The sequence below is a fragment of the Perca fluviatilis genome, chromosome 11 (assembly GCF_010015445.1).
Source record: "Perca fluviatilis chromosome 11, GENO_Pfluv_1.0, whole genome shotgun sequence".
Classification (NCBI taxonomy): Eukaryota; Metazoa; Chordata; class Actinopteri; order Perciformes; family Percidae; genus Perca; species Perca fluviatilis.
In genome coordinates, this window is record NC_053122.1 from 10,849,725 (window position 1) to 10,866,491 (window position 16,767).

At 40.5% G+C, this 16,767-nt stretch overlaps 2 protein-coding genes across 2 annotated transcripts in view; one reads left to right on the forward strand and one right to left on the reverse strand.

The window, feature by feature from the left end:
* pappa2 (pappalysin 2) overlaps positions 1–11,884 on the reverse strand; it is a 105,713-nt gene extending 93,829 nt beyond the window's left edge. Inside the window, exons 1-5 of the mRNA XM_039816834.1 lie at positions 11,594–11,884; positions 9,863–11,429; positions 3,199–3,431; positions 2,185–2,412; positions 1,390–1,988 (exon numbers count right to left, since the gene is read on the reverse strand). Of these exons, the coding sequence (XP_039672768.1) occupies positions 1,390–1,988; positions 2,185–2,412; positions 3,199–3,431; positions 9,863–10,850 (2,048 nt within the window). The 5' untranslated portion in view covers positions 10,851–11,429; positions 11,594–11,884. The remainder of the gene's footprint in view (positions 1–1,389; positions 1,989–2,184; positions 2,413–3,198; positions 3,432–9,862; positions 11,430–11,593) is intronic.
* The window catches only part of astn1 (astrotactin 1), a 566,677-nt gene extending 551,019 nt beyond the window's left edge, over positions 1–15,658 (forward strand). The window contains exon 24 of the mRNA XM_039816837.1: positions 15,293–15,658. Coding sequence (XP_039672771.1) covers positions 15,293–15,449 — 157 coding nt within the window. The 3' untranslated portion in view covers positions 15,450–15,658. The remainder of the gene's footprint in view (positions 1–15,292) is intronic.
* The last annotated feature ends 1,109 nt before the right edge of the window (positions 15,659–16,767 follow it).

Here is a 16,767-nt window from a genome sequence, read left to right on the forward strand (position 1 = left end):
GGCAGATATTCACCTCGGGGGTGGCGGGGGGGGGGTCTTATAGAGAATTCTTGCCTCTGGAAAAACATGTTGTCCTCACTGGTTTAAATATTTATCCCCCTGGTGCTTTCTCCACTGTGTCTCTCTAACAATGTAGCCGTTTACATGACGTAGGTAATAAAAGTGAAATCGAGAAAAGTGCCTGCTACCAAAAGCGATGTCCCATGCAGTGGATATTCGGCATAATAAGACCTTGAGTCCCTTTTTGTCTTTTCCATTCATGGACAAAGATGATAATTGCTATTTTATATATTTATATATATAGATGCTCAGTCCTTTATTTACCTCAAGGGCAAAGAGAACTAGGCCTTTATACCTAATTTACCTTGCCCTCCTATAAATGCAAACTCAAAATGTATCTTGTTCATTTCAGGAAAATGGAAACTCCACAGCATTATTCTATGAGTACAAAAAAAATCATAACGTCACACCCTCTGCTGGGTTTCTCTTCTTTAACATAAATATTGTTTTAAAGCTGTAGTGCGTAGTTTCTGCCACCCCCATAAGGAATTCTGAAACAACACTGTCGGCGCGTCCACATGATACAATCCTACGTGATCGCACATGCGTCCCCACGTGGTTGCTAGCACCCACCATGGTAGCCACGGAGGAAACGGAGGATTAAAAAAACATGATGGACTCTTCAGACGAGGTAATTATCTTCACTCGAGTTTCTGCGTGCGACACAATCTTCTGAACATAGCCACACTGAGAAATACAGAGAGAGTTGAGTGGAGCTGATAGTCTTGATTAGCTTTGTTGCAACTCATTTGGCAATGGCTTGAATGTAACTGACGTTCATTCATATGAAAAAGTTACGCACCAAAGCTTTAATTCACAATTTAACTAAATTCAGTAACATCCATTTTGCAATGTGCAGCTAAGCTGAGCATTGTTACTGAATCTCAACACATCCTGCACAAATGTGTCACATTAAAAGTCTTCCAGTGCTTCAATAGATATAATCCCTTCATTTTCTCGGTAGTGATGGGCAAATGAAGCTTCATGAAGCTTTGTGAACCATTTTCCTAATTTTCTGAGCCCACTAGATGGCGCTCTCTATTTAAAAAAATGTTGAAAGCACACTGAATTGCCATTCCTTGAGCCTTTTTCTGTAAACCAATATCGCCATCTAGTGGGCTTTAAAAATAAAGAAAATTGTTTACGAAGCTTCGTGAAGCTTCATTTCACTACTAATCGTCTTTCAATGTGAAAAATCTGTAGGAAGAGTTAAGTTTCATTCAAAGTAGCTTAACAGAAACTACATGTTAGAGCACTTGGAAATAATTTGAGAATAAAACTAATATTCCTGTAAACTCAGAACAGCAGAACTTCTGTCTATAACCTCACCTGTCAGGAGAATCAGGATCGAAGCAGGTCTTGAGGACATCGGTGACCTCCGGGTCACAGCAGTCTCCATCATCGTAATCATAGTGTATACTGTTGCACTCCATGTTACAAACTCCATCCTGTCTCTTCCAATTGTAGCAGGGCCCCAATCTAAGGCAGTCCCCTCCATCGTGGCCTGTCCTTGGGTGGTCGCACTCAGGGTCACATTGGCGGTTTCCAATCTTCCCAATTCGACAGTTGCTGAGGATAAACCGCTGTCGGAAGCTGGAGTTTCTGACAGAGTACACGCTAAGATCTAGGGTGATGTTGTAAGGGCTAAATGCCTCAGTTAGGGCACGGTGCTGGAGCTGGATCTGGGCTTGCGACACGGTGGGGTTTCCGCCGTCGTCATCGGAGAGGTTGACGATCCGGTAGCGAACTCGCTTGGTGGCACGGAGCTGCCAGTTGTCGTTATAGCCCAAGATGATGTCGGTGTTGTCACAGGGTGTCAAGCCACATGGTGGTGGCAAGAACGAGGAGACCAGTTCTTGTTCGGGGACAGGAGTGGTGATGATGGTTGGATGGAGGCCAACTTTGTATGGAGTCCAAAGCTGTTCCACCTCAAAGTTAGAAGCAAAATTTATATTTCAATTCATTTTAATACTACATCCAAACCAATTTATAATATAAAACGATGAAATGAGTAACACTGATAAGTAATGCTTTATAATTTCCCTTATATGATGATGGTTAAATAAACAAATGTCTGCAAAGACTGAACAACTTAAAGTGTAGAAATTAAATATAGTCGGTTACATTAGTGAAGTCAGCCCACATCGCCAAAAGCGGCTCGCTTTTGTCGATTTGAAATGGCCGCTTCAGCAGGTCCTCATGAGAGCGGGCATCGCCCCACAAGACCAAACCCCCAATATGCCCCCTGAAACTGTGTCCCTGATCTGATTGGTTACTGCCGAGGAAGAGGGTTCTGCACGTCTTCATGAAGGGACTGTAGAGATTCCCCGACTGAAGACTGCTCTCTCCCACCTGAGAGAAAAAAAGGAGAGGAGAAACCATAGCCAAGAAAAGAGAAGGAGCAGAAACAAATGTATCATAATAAATTATTGATGGTGTAATCCAAAGACTCACTCTGTCCTACTACCTTTGTCTGTAATCTCTATAAACAAATATGTGCATTTGAATGCAAAATCTGTAGGCAATGGGACAAGATTTTGGTATCGGAAGTGTTCTGGTTTCCGTTTGTAGTGCGAGTAGAATTGACTAATGAGGTTTGAGCATTCAAGCTTTGGTTCTCAACTCCATCTCCATTCTCGCGGAATAGGAAGTCTTGGCCTGGATATGTGCTGGCTACACCTGAACCCCCGACATATTGTCCGTTGCTCCCAGAGGCTAAACCATTGTCAGATCAATACCCGATGTGTTCTGAGATTGCCATCTGTCTGCAACTGGCATGAATAAAATTGGATGATGAAAAATATGAGCAGTATCATTTAAGCATTAAAGTTCATTCTTGAACTTGGAAATAGTTTGACAAATCACATATCACACAGTCTTCGTAAGTGGGAGTTTGCTCAGTTGTCATGAAGATGGATCTGTTGAGCTCAGTAGCTGTCGTGATTACATTCATGGCACTTTTAGGCTAAGCATGAAAGACAATTTTTGACCTTGGAAATAGATGGTCAGAGTCAGAGAAAGCTAGTAAGTGGACCTTGAGTTGGGATTACTTTGTCAAAGTACTATCATTGTATTTCAGTGATCAACGAGTTAAAAGTGAAGCGGTAAATGACCAAACTCACACACCAAACCACACACCTTAGCTCCATCGACATACAGGGTCATGTTGTGGCCGTTGTAAGTGGCCATCAGGTGAGTCCAGGCATTGGCTTGGTACCGCTGGTGGCTGTAGACAGTGGTAGATTTTACGGCTCGATCTGTGCGAAGGGTGAAGTAGAACCGTGCGTCTTTGGCGCCAGCAGGTTTCACAGTGCGGATGCCTAACGACCAGCCCTTCTCACTCAATGAATGGGAACAGTTGTCAAATACACCTATAGCAAAGGGGAATGGGGAAAAGTAAAATGTTATTATTTTGAAAGAATATCGGTGCAAAAAACATGCAAATATTATCTTGCAGAGTGAAAGGAGAGCAAATTTACAAATGGTCATCACCCTCAGGAAAATGAATAAATAAACACACAAACAAACCAGCAAGATTGCAGTCCTTGGGACACAGGACAATGGAGAAAGAGAGGTACACCTCTGAGGATGAGACACACAGATAGAATATAGAATAGACAGAGCCAGAGAGAGTGGGAGAAAACAGAGAGGGGAAGGAGGACGGAGGTATTTCACTCAGCCAAGGCAAGGACCTGATGTTTCCATCTGCTGTTGCAACAGACACACACAGATCCACATGTGCTCCCCAGATGTGTAACAGTGGGACGGCAAGGGGTCAGGGAACCCCTTCACCCTCCTCAACAGTGTATGTGCATGTGTATATGTTTACATGCATATGTGTGTATGTGTGAGTGTGTAAAGAGGGACAACTGTAGCAAAATATCCCTAAGGAAATGGGCCAGTTTCATGGATAAGCATTTAATTCAGTTAAAGAAAGCCGCAGTTAGGAGGCTATAAATTAGCTTTGCCAAGTGAATTAGATTATACTGTATTACCAAATGTAATTACACAAATTCACTAGAATCAATCTATGTATATCCACAGTAACACATGCAATGCTTAAGATACATATTGCACCTAATCATGAATACATCCGTAAGTCATCATTTGGGGGCAAAAAGTCAACATCTACTTACATTGCATTGCCAAATCTGTCTCACAATCTCATTTTCTGGGAAATCTGCTGAATTGCTTAACAGTGTACAGTATGCTCTAGGTACATTATTTAATGGCACACAACAGGAGGAGGGCGTTGTCTCAGTCAAACAAAATTGAGCTAAAATTTTCAGTAGATGGTTATGGTGAAAAGGTACTGCCAAAAAAGTGACAACATTGTGGTTGCAAAAGAAAATTACAAGGTTTTTATGGGAAATGTGGTCTTTATGTTGTGAGACATTTGCATTACCACAAATATTAGTTCAAGGCTACCATTCATCTCCACTGGGGTCTGACGTTTTTACCATAATTATAATATTGAATTCAGTTATGTAATAATGTTTAAAAGCTGGATTTCTTGAAGCTTCATGAAGCTTTGTGAACTATTTTCTTTCATTTTCTAAGCCCACGAGACGGCGCTCTTAGATTCTTACAGAAAAAGGCTCAAGGAATAGCAATTCAGTGTGCTGTCAACCCTTTGTTGAACAGAGAGTGCTATCTAGTGGGCTCAGAAAATAAAGTAAATGGTTCATGAAGCTCCATTTTGCCACCACTACCGAAAACACAACACTGACATAACATCCCCTTCTAAAGTTGTCTATTTACACAGTCAGCAGACATGCAGCAACATTAGCATTCACTCTGCATCATGTTTCTGGCAACAAGTCCAATATTCACTCTCCTTTTAACTCTGTTTCAGTTTCCACCAACTCCTGAGGGCAATATGCTCTTTAGCTGCTAAATGCTTCACTATGTTCGCTAGCTAGTCGCTAACTTTGTTGTCTGCTGTTTGGTGCTGGCCAGGTAGCTGAGTATCAGTACAGTATCAGAGCTTCTTTGGTGAAAAGAATGACTGCTGCAGCTGAAAACAAGGTTTATAACAGCATAGTTCTGGGCCAGAAAACCAAAACAATGAGCTGAAAGACACTAAAACACTGTAGAGCTGAGAGGAACTGGAGAGTTTGCGGATTATTCTCTGTTTGTCAGGGACCCCTTTTTTATTACACATAGTCATTTAAACCATTGTTCATAGAAAAGTCTTTATAAGTGCAGCTTTAAATATTCTACATGTAGAAGTGTAGGCTGTTATATGTAATTGAAATCCCATAACCATCACCAAATCTGGAAAAATAATCTATGCAATCTTTTTTGTGATTGACCATGTCATACACTTCTCTTTTGACATAGATAGCATTTTTATTAAACTCAAAGCTAAAGATATTTGATAAGGCCTTGTTTTAAACACGTAAAATGCATTTGAATTCTCAGAGAAGAAAAATATAAGGTGGTCTATCACCACTGGGGACTCTTTTATTAACCTTTTTTAACATGCCATCTTAAGCTTGTACATTTTTCCACTCTTTGTTGAATTCGCTAGAACCTTACAATATAACATACATTATAATATATTAGCCAATACTAGTCATTATTATCAGCCAATACTTTCAGTTGATATTTTTGTATTGCCATAAATGTTGGACAAAATGCAGTAAAATAATTCCAATACATTCCACAACAATGCAGCACCTAAGAATCAGCGTAATTATTACATTGTTTGTCGAGCAGCGTACTAGATTCTGGAACACATACATTACAATAAAGGATGCAATGAACAAACAAACAGTTTATAAGATCATCACTGACCATTAGAAGTCAAACCAATGCCAATGCCATGTCTAGCAGAAACAATAGGAGTTTGCTTTTCACTGTATTTGTCAAATTCCTTCAGGACACTACAAAGAGAAAGGCCCATGCCACAAAATGCCGCCCTCACATAAGGAAGCAATGAGGGGAAAAAAAGTTGAGTAATGGAGTCGGATCTTTGATCAGAGTAAATGTGAGCGGACGTAACAGTTTGTGGTCTCCCTCACTATCTGGATAGCTGTGGTGCTGCACCATAGCGCTTTTATCCTCTTCAATTTGTTTGATTTATGTGTCGTTCTGTCAAGCTTTTCAAATGTAACATTCTTGAAGTTGGAAAAACAGTGGTGTTCATCCTTATGTGAAGAGCCTGATTAAATGAAGGTTTCATAGGATAAATGTGTCTGCTCAGAATCAATGGAAACCCACAGGCAAGCTAACTGTGAGGAGAAAGACTGAATGAAACACAGCCTGGGAATTTTCACGGTTATGTAACCACGTATTTATTGAGAAGTCTGTGTCCAGAATAGAAATACAATTTATATTGTTGTGACAAAAAAACAATGTTATTGCCCTAGTGAGGTACACTATAGATTATTGTACAATATATATATATATATATATAGTATAATACAGGGTCACCTGTATTTATCACCTGGCTCTTTGTTTAAAGGCCATTCGAAGCACTTTAAAATGCAGCGTTTTTGTATACAATTAAACAAAGAACAGGTTTTAAACATCACCATTATCATTATAATAATAATACTTATTCATAATCATCTTGCAATTATTACTGTGGCCAATGTAATAAACCAACAACAATTGAAAACGTATTTATTCAGCATTGCCTTTAACTAACTGTCACTCTTCCTTTGTTTTATTTTCATCTTTTACATGTTTTATTGTTCTTATGCCTCCCTTTGTTTTATTTCTATCTTTCACAAATTCTATTGTTCTTAGCATACCTGTTTTTGCTATTTGCTGCCTCTGTTCTTTGCTATTCATTTAATTGGTTTTATCACAAAGTATGTGCTCTTGTTTTAATTTGCCTGTTTTTATGAATTCTCGTTACCTCCTCTATCGTAAAGCACATTGAGCTACACCCCCTGTTTGAAAGGTGCTATATAAATAAAGTTTATCATTATTTTTAATAATAAACAATTATCATCATCACCACCAGCCATCAATATGTTCACCATCATCATAATAAACATATTCATCATCGCTACAGTATGGTTATCCTATAACATCATCATAATTACATAATGCCAGTATTATTACCCCATTATAGTCATCATAATTATTAAGGTTGTCAGCAGTAGTGTAACTAGGACCTAAAAATTGCTATGGTCAAGAGGTTAAACTGAGGGGTGAGAGGCAATAAGAGCATGCTTTGTTGTTTGTTGTAATTTGATATTTTGGGTGCACATGCATGTTTGGTTGTAAATAATAGCCTAATGTCTTAAAGGTGCAGTAGGCAAGACGTATAAAAATAACTTTCTGTAATATTTGCTGAAACTGACCCTATGTTCCAGTAGAACTACATGAAGCAGGTAATTTAAAAAAACAATCTGGCTCCTCTGCACCACCTACAGCCTGTAGTGTGATTTGCAAAAATCCACCGCTCCCTGTTCAGATGCACCAATCAGGGCCAAGGGGGGTGTCTAACTGCATGTCAATTACTGCTCATGCACACGCATTTGTTCTCACTTGTGGGGGGACGTGCTTAGGAGACCGTTTAGGGCTTTAGCAGAAAGGGGAGAGGGACTGAAATCTTAGCAATCCTACCTACAGCACTTTTAATAATAACATCCAGAAAAATAATATATATTTCTTATGCTGACACATTTCAGCAAGCAAGCCTTAATCAGAGCACCACAAGAGTGGTATCTTCCTCTTTTTATAGAGAATAAGCTATCATCCAGCTGTGCAGGGGAGCTACTAACTTATGTAACCACAGTGAACTGTTTTTGGAGTTTATAAGTGCATATCCCAGTGCGTACGCTGTCACTTTAGCAGAGCATCCAATTCACTCAGCCGTATAGTCCGCCACGGACAATGCTGGATTTTTAAGGGCGATAGGGATATATATATATTTTTTTAAATAACAATATGTCAGCCAATAATATTGTTTAACATAAACACATAACAAAAATGTACAATCTTGATTCTGATCTCTTAGATTTTTTGTTGTTGTTGCTATTTTTACTGTATTGTGACCAGGGTACATACTGAGCGGGACATTTTACAGTTCTGCTGTTTAAAAATAAACTTGTCAGTTCTCTCTGGTACAAACTATGTAAAGGTGACACTGCTTCTAAATCATCTCAAACCTTCTTTGGCACTTCTGTACTACAATTACTTATCGGCCAACACATACATCATATTAATTAGATATTAATATATCAACAATGAGCTAATATAAGCCGATATATTGGCCTGGCCTGGTCTAGCTCTACTCGCAAGCACACCTGTCTTGCATTTGATGTATGGCTAATGATTGTCTGACTGACAATTATCAATGCCCTTAGTATGTCCATGACAATTTCCCAGAGCCCAACATATCTTAAAATGTTTTGTTTTGTCCACCCTACACTCAAAAACCCAAACACATTTTTTTTTAACATTTTAAAGAATTTACAATCATCAACAAACCCAATCCTCACATTGGAAACGCTGAAACCAGAGACATTTTGGTAATTTTGCAAAATAAATGACTTAAATGATTAATTGAGTAACAAAATTGGTGATTCAATTTCTGTCAATAAACTAAGCGATTACTCATCTAATTGTTTCAGCACTCATAATGTCATTATGTAATCCTGATCACTGGGATTTCTGTCATCACTGTCACCATATCTGCAGGAGAAACCAAACCCTGGTTAAACTCTGATTGACCTTTGTCATGAAAAGCAGCCTTCATTTTTTGTTAGAAACCATTTAACACAAACTTCACACAGAACAAGAGATTGCTGTTACAAGGGCAAACCCAAATGCTATTAGGGTTACTTGATAGTATAGCTGTCACAAGCTATTTGCAATAACATACGGCACCATAATTCTTGGTTTTCCTGCCCAGCACCAAGGCAAGCAGAAAAAGGTTGGAGTCTGATCCGCCATAAAGCAATTAAAGAGACTAACTGACACTGATAGACAAACATGTCAACCAAAGAGTATGATATACATATCTTGAAACCCACTAAAAGAACCATCAGGCAGAGGGTCAGATCTAGAGCTTAAGACCAGTAAGCTCTCAGACAGTATGATGGAGAAAAAATAATGAATTAATGTATTCCCCTATTAATGTTATGGGACATCTATCCCTAACTCAGTGTGTGGCCATGAGACTGTGCTCACAGCTGTCAGGGTGAAACTTGTGTGAGATGCCAAAGATGAGTATTCCTTATACACAGTGGTGGTGGAAGAAGTATTCAGATCCCTTACCCCGAATCAATAGATTAAAATAACGTGACCATTTCACGAACTACCGTGAGACCGTGTTGTAATACCACACTGTGAAAATGTTCCACTACAAGTAAAAGTCCTGCATTCAAAACCTGACTTACCTTACTAAGTAAAAGGATGTAAGTATTATCAGCAAAATGTACTTAAAGAATGACAAGTAAAAGTAGCCTATCATTGTGCAAGAAAATGTTTCCTGTCAGTGTTTTACTATTATATATGATGTGTATATATATTATATCTGGAGATACCTGGTTTTCACTGGACAAGAAGCATATAAAAAATGTAATCTGAAAAGTAACTAAAGCTGTCAGACAATTGTAGTGGAGTAAAAAGTAGCCTACAACATTTATCTCTGAGATAGAGTAGTAGCCTATAAAGCTGTATAGGCTACAATGGAAATACTCAAGTAAAGTACAATAGGTCTACCACAGTCTTGTATCAGTAGGCTACATGAGTAAATGTATTTAGGCCCTAGTTACTACATTCCACCACTTCCTAAACATCAGTGCCTATGATGCAGATATGATCAGTTTTCACCCACCTGCTATGACTGCAGGGTTGCTCTGCCCTCCCTCAGGCTTCACCCACAGTTCCAGGCTGAACTTGGCCCTCGGCAGCTCCACCCCTGCAGCCGGCTTCACCTTCAGCTGCTCCCGACGCCCGCTGAAGTAAAGGGCGGTCATCCAGGAAGGGGGCACCCTTGGCACGGGATTCCCCCAGGAAGAGGAGCTCCCGGCGGGCAGGTTTGCGGGCGTATCCGCCTCCTCCATCTCCCCGGAGTAGTCCTCGGTGCTGTCCTCCAGGGTCCCGGTCGAGAATTGCTGGTCTCCATCTTCCTGCTGCAGCCTGTAGAGGACCTGGAGCCCCTTGGAATCTGTTGAGCTGTCGGGGAAAACTTTCTCCCAACTCGAGTTGCCGTCTGCCTCGTAAGAAAACGTGCCACCGAGGCTGCGGGTGAACCTGGAGCGGGAGCCGCCTGGGGACTCAGCGTGGCCCGAGGAAGAGACGGTCTGCCCGGCGTCTCTAAGCAAAGACATTCCGGGCTGTTGTGTGGTGTTTTCACTGACATAATTTGGCTCGTTCTTGTCATTTGTGGAGCGTTTTCCAAAAAAACGTCCGGGCAACGTAACATATCCGTTCCCCGCTCCTACCGCCACATCCTCTGCGTCGCCCCAGCCTCGCTTATTTGCCCCCACCGGAGCGACCCGGTGAACCCTGGCGTCAAACTTGCACCCTCCTGCACAAACCGCAGGAGCGCTCTTAACAGTGTACAGCTCTCTCCGGCTCGTGTGCGTCCTCGGACGAGCCGCTGGAGGGCGGTGTTGGGACGGGGAGAGGGAGCGGGGTTGCCGCTGGGACCTCCAGACGCCGGAGACGGTGCAGGGTTCACCTGCTAGCCTGGAGAGTTCATTGTCTGCCCGCCGGGCCATGGCGCGTTTGTACCGGCTGAGTGCATCGGAGCGAACCGGGCTGAGCAGCCACGTGTTAGTGATGACGAGGAAGATAGCCAGTATTCTGACTAACAACATTGTCTCAGGTTAGGGAAGTTGTGTTAAAGATGATAAAAGGGGTGGGGGGGGGGGAGGTCTAGGCTATAGCTTTTAAAAGTCTGTCTCTGGTTTCCAGGTCAGCAGCAAGAGGTCTCACACGAGACTGTGGTTTTTATGTGCACATTTAACCAGCAATAAAGACACGTCTGTTAAGGCTGCCGGTTTTGTAATTAAAATTAATTCATTGTGGTACACAAATTAAGGAGAGTAATTAAATATAAACTGTCAGGGCATTCCAAAAGGGTCAAACTAATAAAGTCGCATTCAAAATGTATCACATGGAATTACTGAATTTTGAGGTTAGGCTATATGTTTAGTATTTATTTGAATAAAGTAGAAGTTTGACCGAATCAGATCTTCGGCTAAATTAATCTAAATCCTTTCTTGGCGCAGATGCGGCTCTCCACACTCCTGCACTTTGCGCGGACCTTTAGAGGCGAAGCTTTGCCTCCTTTCCATTCGTGACCGTCTGCAAAATGTCTGTAGCCTCTGTCACTTAGTTTTTGTTGACACTTAGAAATAAAAAGTCCAACTATTTCAGTCTGCGTTTCAGTAAACCTATAAGGTAAAGAAAATATCTTTAAAACGTCGCCAGGCGGATTTTAAAACATTTTTTCTTTTTTTACTGAGGACAGATTTTAATTGCATTAATAATTCAGGTGAAATCAGATGATCTTTTCACTCCATACTGACTTTGCACAAAGTCTCTCATTTATTTTTACCTGACCACTGCGGCATCATTTAGTGCGTCCTGTTCCAAAATATGGCTGCAAGGTGAATCAGAGTATATAAAAAAAAGAAAAAAAGTCTCTCCAGAGGCAAACTGAAGTGCAGTGCAAAGTGTCAGCCCTATAATAGCTACCCTACTTGTTGAGCAGAAGCCTTCCTATAATTTCTGAGAAAGGAAAAATATCCGTCCATTAAATCATGGTTCGACGTCTGCGCGTCAGCTTCTGTTGGTTTTGTTGTGCTTCTGTGTGCGCTTCAGAGAGTGACTTGCTGCTCCTCTGCACCGGTCCATGCAGTAGTAGTAATATCCTCCTCCATTCACTCCTCCATCTCTCTCTCTCTCTCTCTCTCTCTCTCTCTCTCTCTCTTTTTTTTTTTTTCTCTTTTTTTTTTTTTTCTCTGGAGTCCAACGTTTTTTTTTTACCTGCCCGCCCTGACATCACCGGTAGGGGAAGTGTGGTGGAGGCGGGGGGCGTCCCTCCATTGCCTCACACTTAGTTTTACAAGGGAAATCCTCTCCCCTCCTCACCCCCCTGCCCAGTCCTGTTCTGTACGTCTCTCTGATGCAGGGGCAACAGGAAAGAGGTCGTAAACTTTATTTATGTAGCCTATTTATTATTCTTGTCCTGATCTCAGCCATCCATCCATCCATCCATCCATCCACCTCCAGTGGTGGAAGAAGAAATCATAAAGAATTCAAAAAAAAGAAAAAATAAAGAAAAAAGAAAAAGAAAAAAATATGCTTTAACAATGCAGTGATGGAATGTACATTTACTCAGGAACTCAAGTATTTTGCAGCTGTAACACTGTATTTTCCCATTTTTGGGATCAATAAAAATCTATCTATCTATCATCTATTTATCTATCTATTTGCATTGCATTCTACTCCACTAAATTTCAGATGGAAATGTTGTACTTTTTACTTCACCACATTTATTTGACAAAACATGATGCAGCTTGTAAAATATGTGCACTGCTTTGTATTAAAGTTTCCACTGAATTAGCACCACCTTAAAGGTGCAGTAGGTAAGACTTATAAAACTAGCTTTCTGTCATATTTTCTGAAACTGACCCTATGTTCAAGTAGAACTACATGAAGCAGGTAATAAAAAAATTAAAAAAATCCGGCTCCTCTGGCACCACCTACAGCCTGTAGTGTGATTTGCAAAAATCCACAGCTCCCTGTTCAGATGCACCAATCAGGGCCAGGGGGGGTGTCTAACTGTGTGTCAATCAGGGAGGGGCTGAGAAGTTGTCGATGTTAAAAATGTTTGGCTAAGTCCTGGATCTTTGCAATCCTACCTACGGCACCTTTAACTGACTACAACTATAAAAAGCCACTTACAAATCAATAATTATTAGTATTAGTATAATAATATACACACAAAAAATCTATGAGTACTTTAACTTTTGATGGCTACTTTAAGTACATTTTGATAATACTTATGTACTTTTAATTGACATTTTCTGTGCAGGACTTTTACTTGTAATAATATATTTTTACAATGCAGTATAGCAAATTTTACTTCAGTAAAGGATTTGAGTACTTCCTCAACCACTTGCATATGTTGTAAATCAGAAGTGTACATACAATATTGTAAGTTGTGTAAGTATCAAAATTAAAACTACTTGTTATGCAGAAAATAACCACTGTCAGTGTTACATTGTTATACAGTCACTATTATATTTATAACGATGCATTTATGTGTAAGCAGAATTTTACTGTACATCTGATTAAGTTGGAGTTATGTTATAGTACTTTATATACTGTTTGGTTGTTCAGACTATTATAATGCATCATAATTCATCATGGGTTGTATGTGTAAAAAATGAATGCACAGAGTGAAATAAATGCAGTGAGTATACAATATTTGCCTCTGAAATGTGGTGAAGTAGAAGCATAAACACTTAAGTGAGATAGAAATACATTAAAACTCATACTTAAGTACAGTGCTTGAGTAAAGTAAAAAAACTACTTTCCACCGCTGTCCATGTCTTCTTAATCGGAGGTTCTACTGTCAGCCTGGCAACAGATGGATGATGGTGGAGGTGGCTGAGATGGGGGTGGAGGGGTGTTTGCTCCTGCTACAGTAACATAAGTGTGTTTGATCTCTCCCTTGCTACCCCTCGGTCTCTTTCATCCTCTCTCTCTCACACACACACACACACACACACACACACACACACACACACACACACACACACACACACACACACACACACACTCTCCAAAGTGAAGGAGGTGAGGTTTGAGTAACCCTCTCTTCCCTCTCCCTTCTTCCACCGCTGTTTCTCCTTTTTCTCTTCCTTTTGCTCCCTCTTCTCTTGACCTATCCATCTCACTCACTTATGCTCTGGCTCTCTTCAGTGGTACAACACGGACAGGCTCAACATCTGTCTCGCACATGAAAAGGGTTTTTGCAAGCTTTTTGTCATCTAAATATGCTACCTGCCTTGTGCCGAACTCTTAGCTTGTGTAAAACGAGCCAGGGCTGAAAAAACAGGGAGAGGAAGCGTCGGATGGAAGGTTGGGTGTGGGTGGGTAAAAGCAGGGGAGATGTAAGGAGATGTCCATATATAATAATGGCCAAACTGAAGGTGAAAATACCAAAAACAAGCTTTTTAATTCTTCTATATTATTGATTTAGCTGTAAACTATTACAAAAAATCTCTAACAAGCAATTCATACCAAAACCCAATCCTCTATATGCAGCTGTATGCACACATGCATGAACACACATATTCAAACATCATCAAAATAAGATATTGATATATGACAGTATTATTGTCTTTATTATATGCTATTTGACAAAACAAATCTTAACTCAAGGTCCACTTACTCGTGTTCTCTGGAGCTTTCAACCAATATTTTACCACCTGCTAAAGTTGACTGCTCCCAAAAAAGCGAATACTGGACATTGAGGTATGTTTCTTTTTGTCAAACTAATTTATCCAAGTTTGGAATATTATAGCATACTGTTTTTTTAAGGTAACTACAGTATGTGTCTGTTGAAATTAAAATGATACATTCAAATCTTCAAATCAGTACAGTTTGTACGGTCTATCATGGTCATATAATCAATTTGTCCTTTCATTCCTGTTTAGACAGTAGAAGAGGTGACTCCGCAGAGCACAATGTATATCTACCTTGAATAATACCCCACACTGAGTTTTGCTCCATTCAAGTACTATCCATGTTTTAATGTGCATTTTTAGAGTTGCAGAAACACTTATTGATCCTACTGTCTCTTTAAGCCAAACTGTGTGTTTTTGTAGCTGATCATATATGGATTATTATTTTGACTCATGAACCATACCTTGCAAATGGAAAAATAACTTGTGGCAATGTGTGCAGGCCCTCCTAACTCAAAAGACAGGTGTACTTACTTACTGAGATGTTTCCAGACACTGCAAATCAAATAAATACTGATCTTGAAAGTGTGTTAAGACCGTATAGCTTTAAGTGTTAGTAGACTTTTGTGTTTTACCACATAAGGATTTTAAAATGTCCATCCTTTTGCAAGACTATTGCAATTGTGTTTATGCTTTTGACATGCAGACATATTCATTCATGTATTTAATCACGATGCATTGCTCATTATTTACTATCTAATAAGGAAACAACAGTGGATACCATAGGCAGTTGTTGCTGTTCCACACCTTCTGAAATGTTGTCTCTTCTTCTCCCCCAGACCCCACTATTTCTGTCAGGCTCAATTTACAAACAGGGCCCTGGCTCGAGGGTGGAGATGGAGATGGAGGAGGAGGCCGCTGGCAGTTATGGCAGAGGCCCCCGAAGGGGCAAAAACGGTTCCTAAAGAGTGGGAGGCAGGAATTCCACAATCGTAGCCTGCCTGACTGAGGGATCTGCCTGCTAAACATTCAACTTTTTCTGCTGGCGAAGTGCCCTTTGAAATCCAGCTGCAACAAAAAAGAAGCAAGAGAAATAGGAGGGGTGGGTTTTAGAGAATGCAACAAAAAAGGGACAGAAAGAGAGGATGAAGGAGAAGAGAAAGAGAGGAAGAGAGTGATAAAGGGGTGTGTGGTAGGGAGTAAGTGTGTGTGTGTGTGTGTGTGTGTGTGTGTATGTGTGTGTGTGTGTGTGTGTGTGTGTGTGTGTGTGTGTGTGTGTGTGTGTGTGTGTGTGTGTGTGTGTGTGTGTGTGTGTGAGAGTGAGAGAGAGAGAGAGAGTCTGAATGACTGTGCTCCACCGGGGCCTCACCCCCCGCTGTAAGGGACCTCCACAGATTATCCTTCATCTGAGCTTGTCGGTCTTGACCCCACCGACCCTGAGGCTCGCTCTCTCTCCCACACACACACACACACACACACACACACACACACACACACACACACACACACACACACACACACAAACACAAACACATTTCCCCACTCACTCATTCATTTCTCCACAAACCCTCATTATTTTTTCTGTGTCACTCACTTTTTCTCTCTTCTCACTCACTAACACACCAACACGGCTAACTCCACCACACCACCACCACACACATTCCCCAAACACGCATGCATGCACGCATGCATGCACGCACGCACGCACACACACACACACACACACACACACACACACACACACACACACACACACACACACACACACACACACACACACATAACCTGGTTCTTCATGCAAAAGAGGGGGACCCAATGGGAGAAAATCCAGGCTGATGTGCAGGACAAATGAGGAGGGGGAGAAAGAAGAAAAGGGGAGAAAGAAAGACGGCAAGCTTTTCACCACCACTAATATAAAATAGAAAGGGGAGGGAGAGGGCTTGAGGGGGACAAATGCAACACAATGTATATACAGTACTGCAGGTGTTTGGCTCAAAGGAACTGGTTCAGAATCAGTTGTTGCATGAGCATTAGTATGTTCAAATTATAAGCTAAAACTGATATTTGTGTCTGACGTTATATGCAAGTTGCACACTACTTTATTCAATAATTCATTATTATTCTGTTTCTTTAATTCTTTAATTTTTTGTATCTTAGCTATCAATCTTCATTGTAAACCACAGAGATCATATTTAAGGATATAGTAACATATGTCAAATTGTAAAAAATTTAATAAAAAATACATATTTCTCAATTTGAAGCTTTAATACATATCTATATAATTCATATTTATAAAAAAAAATTTTTAAATGCA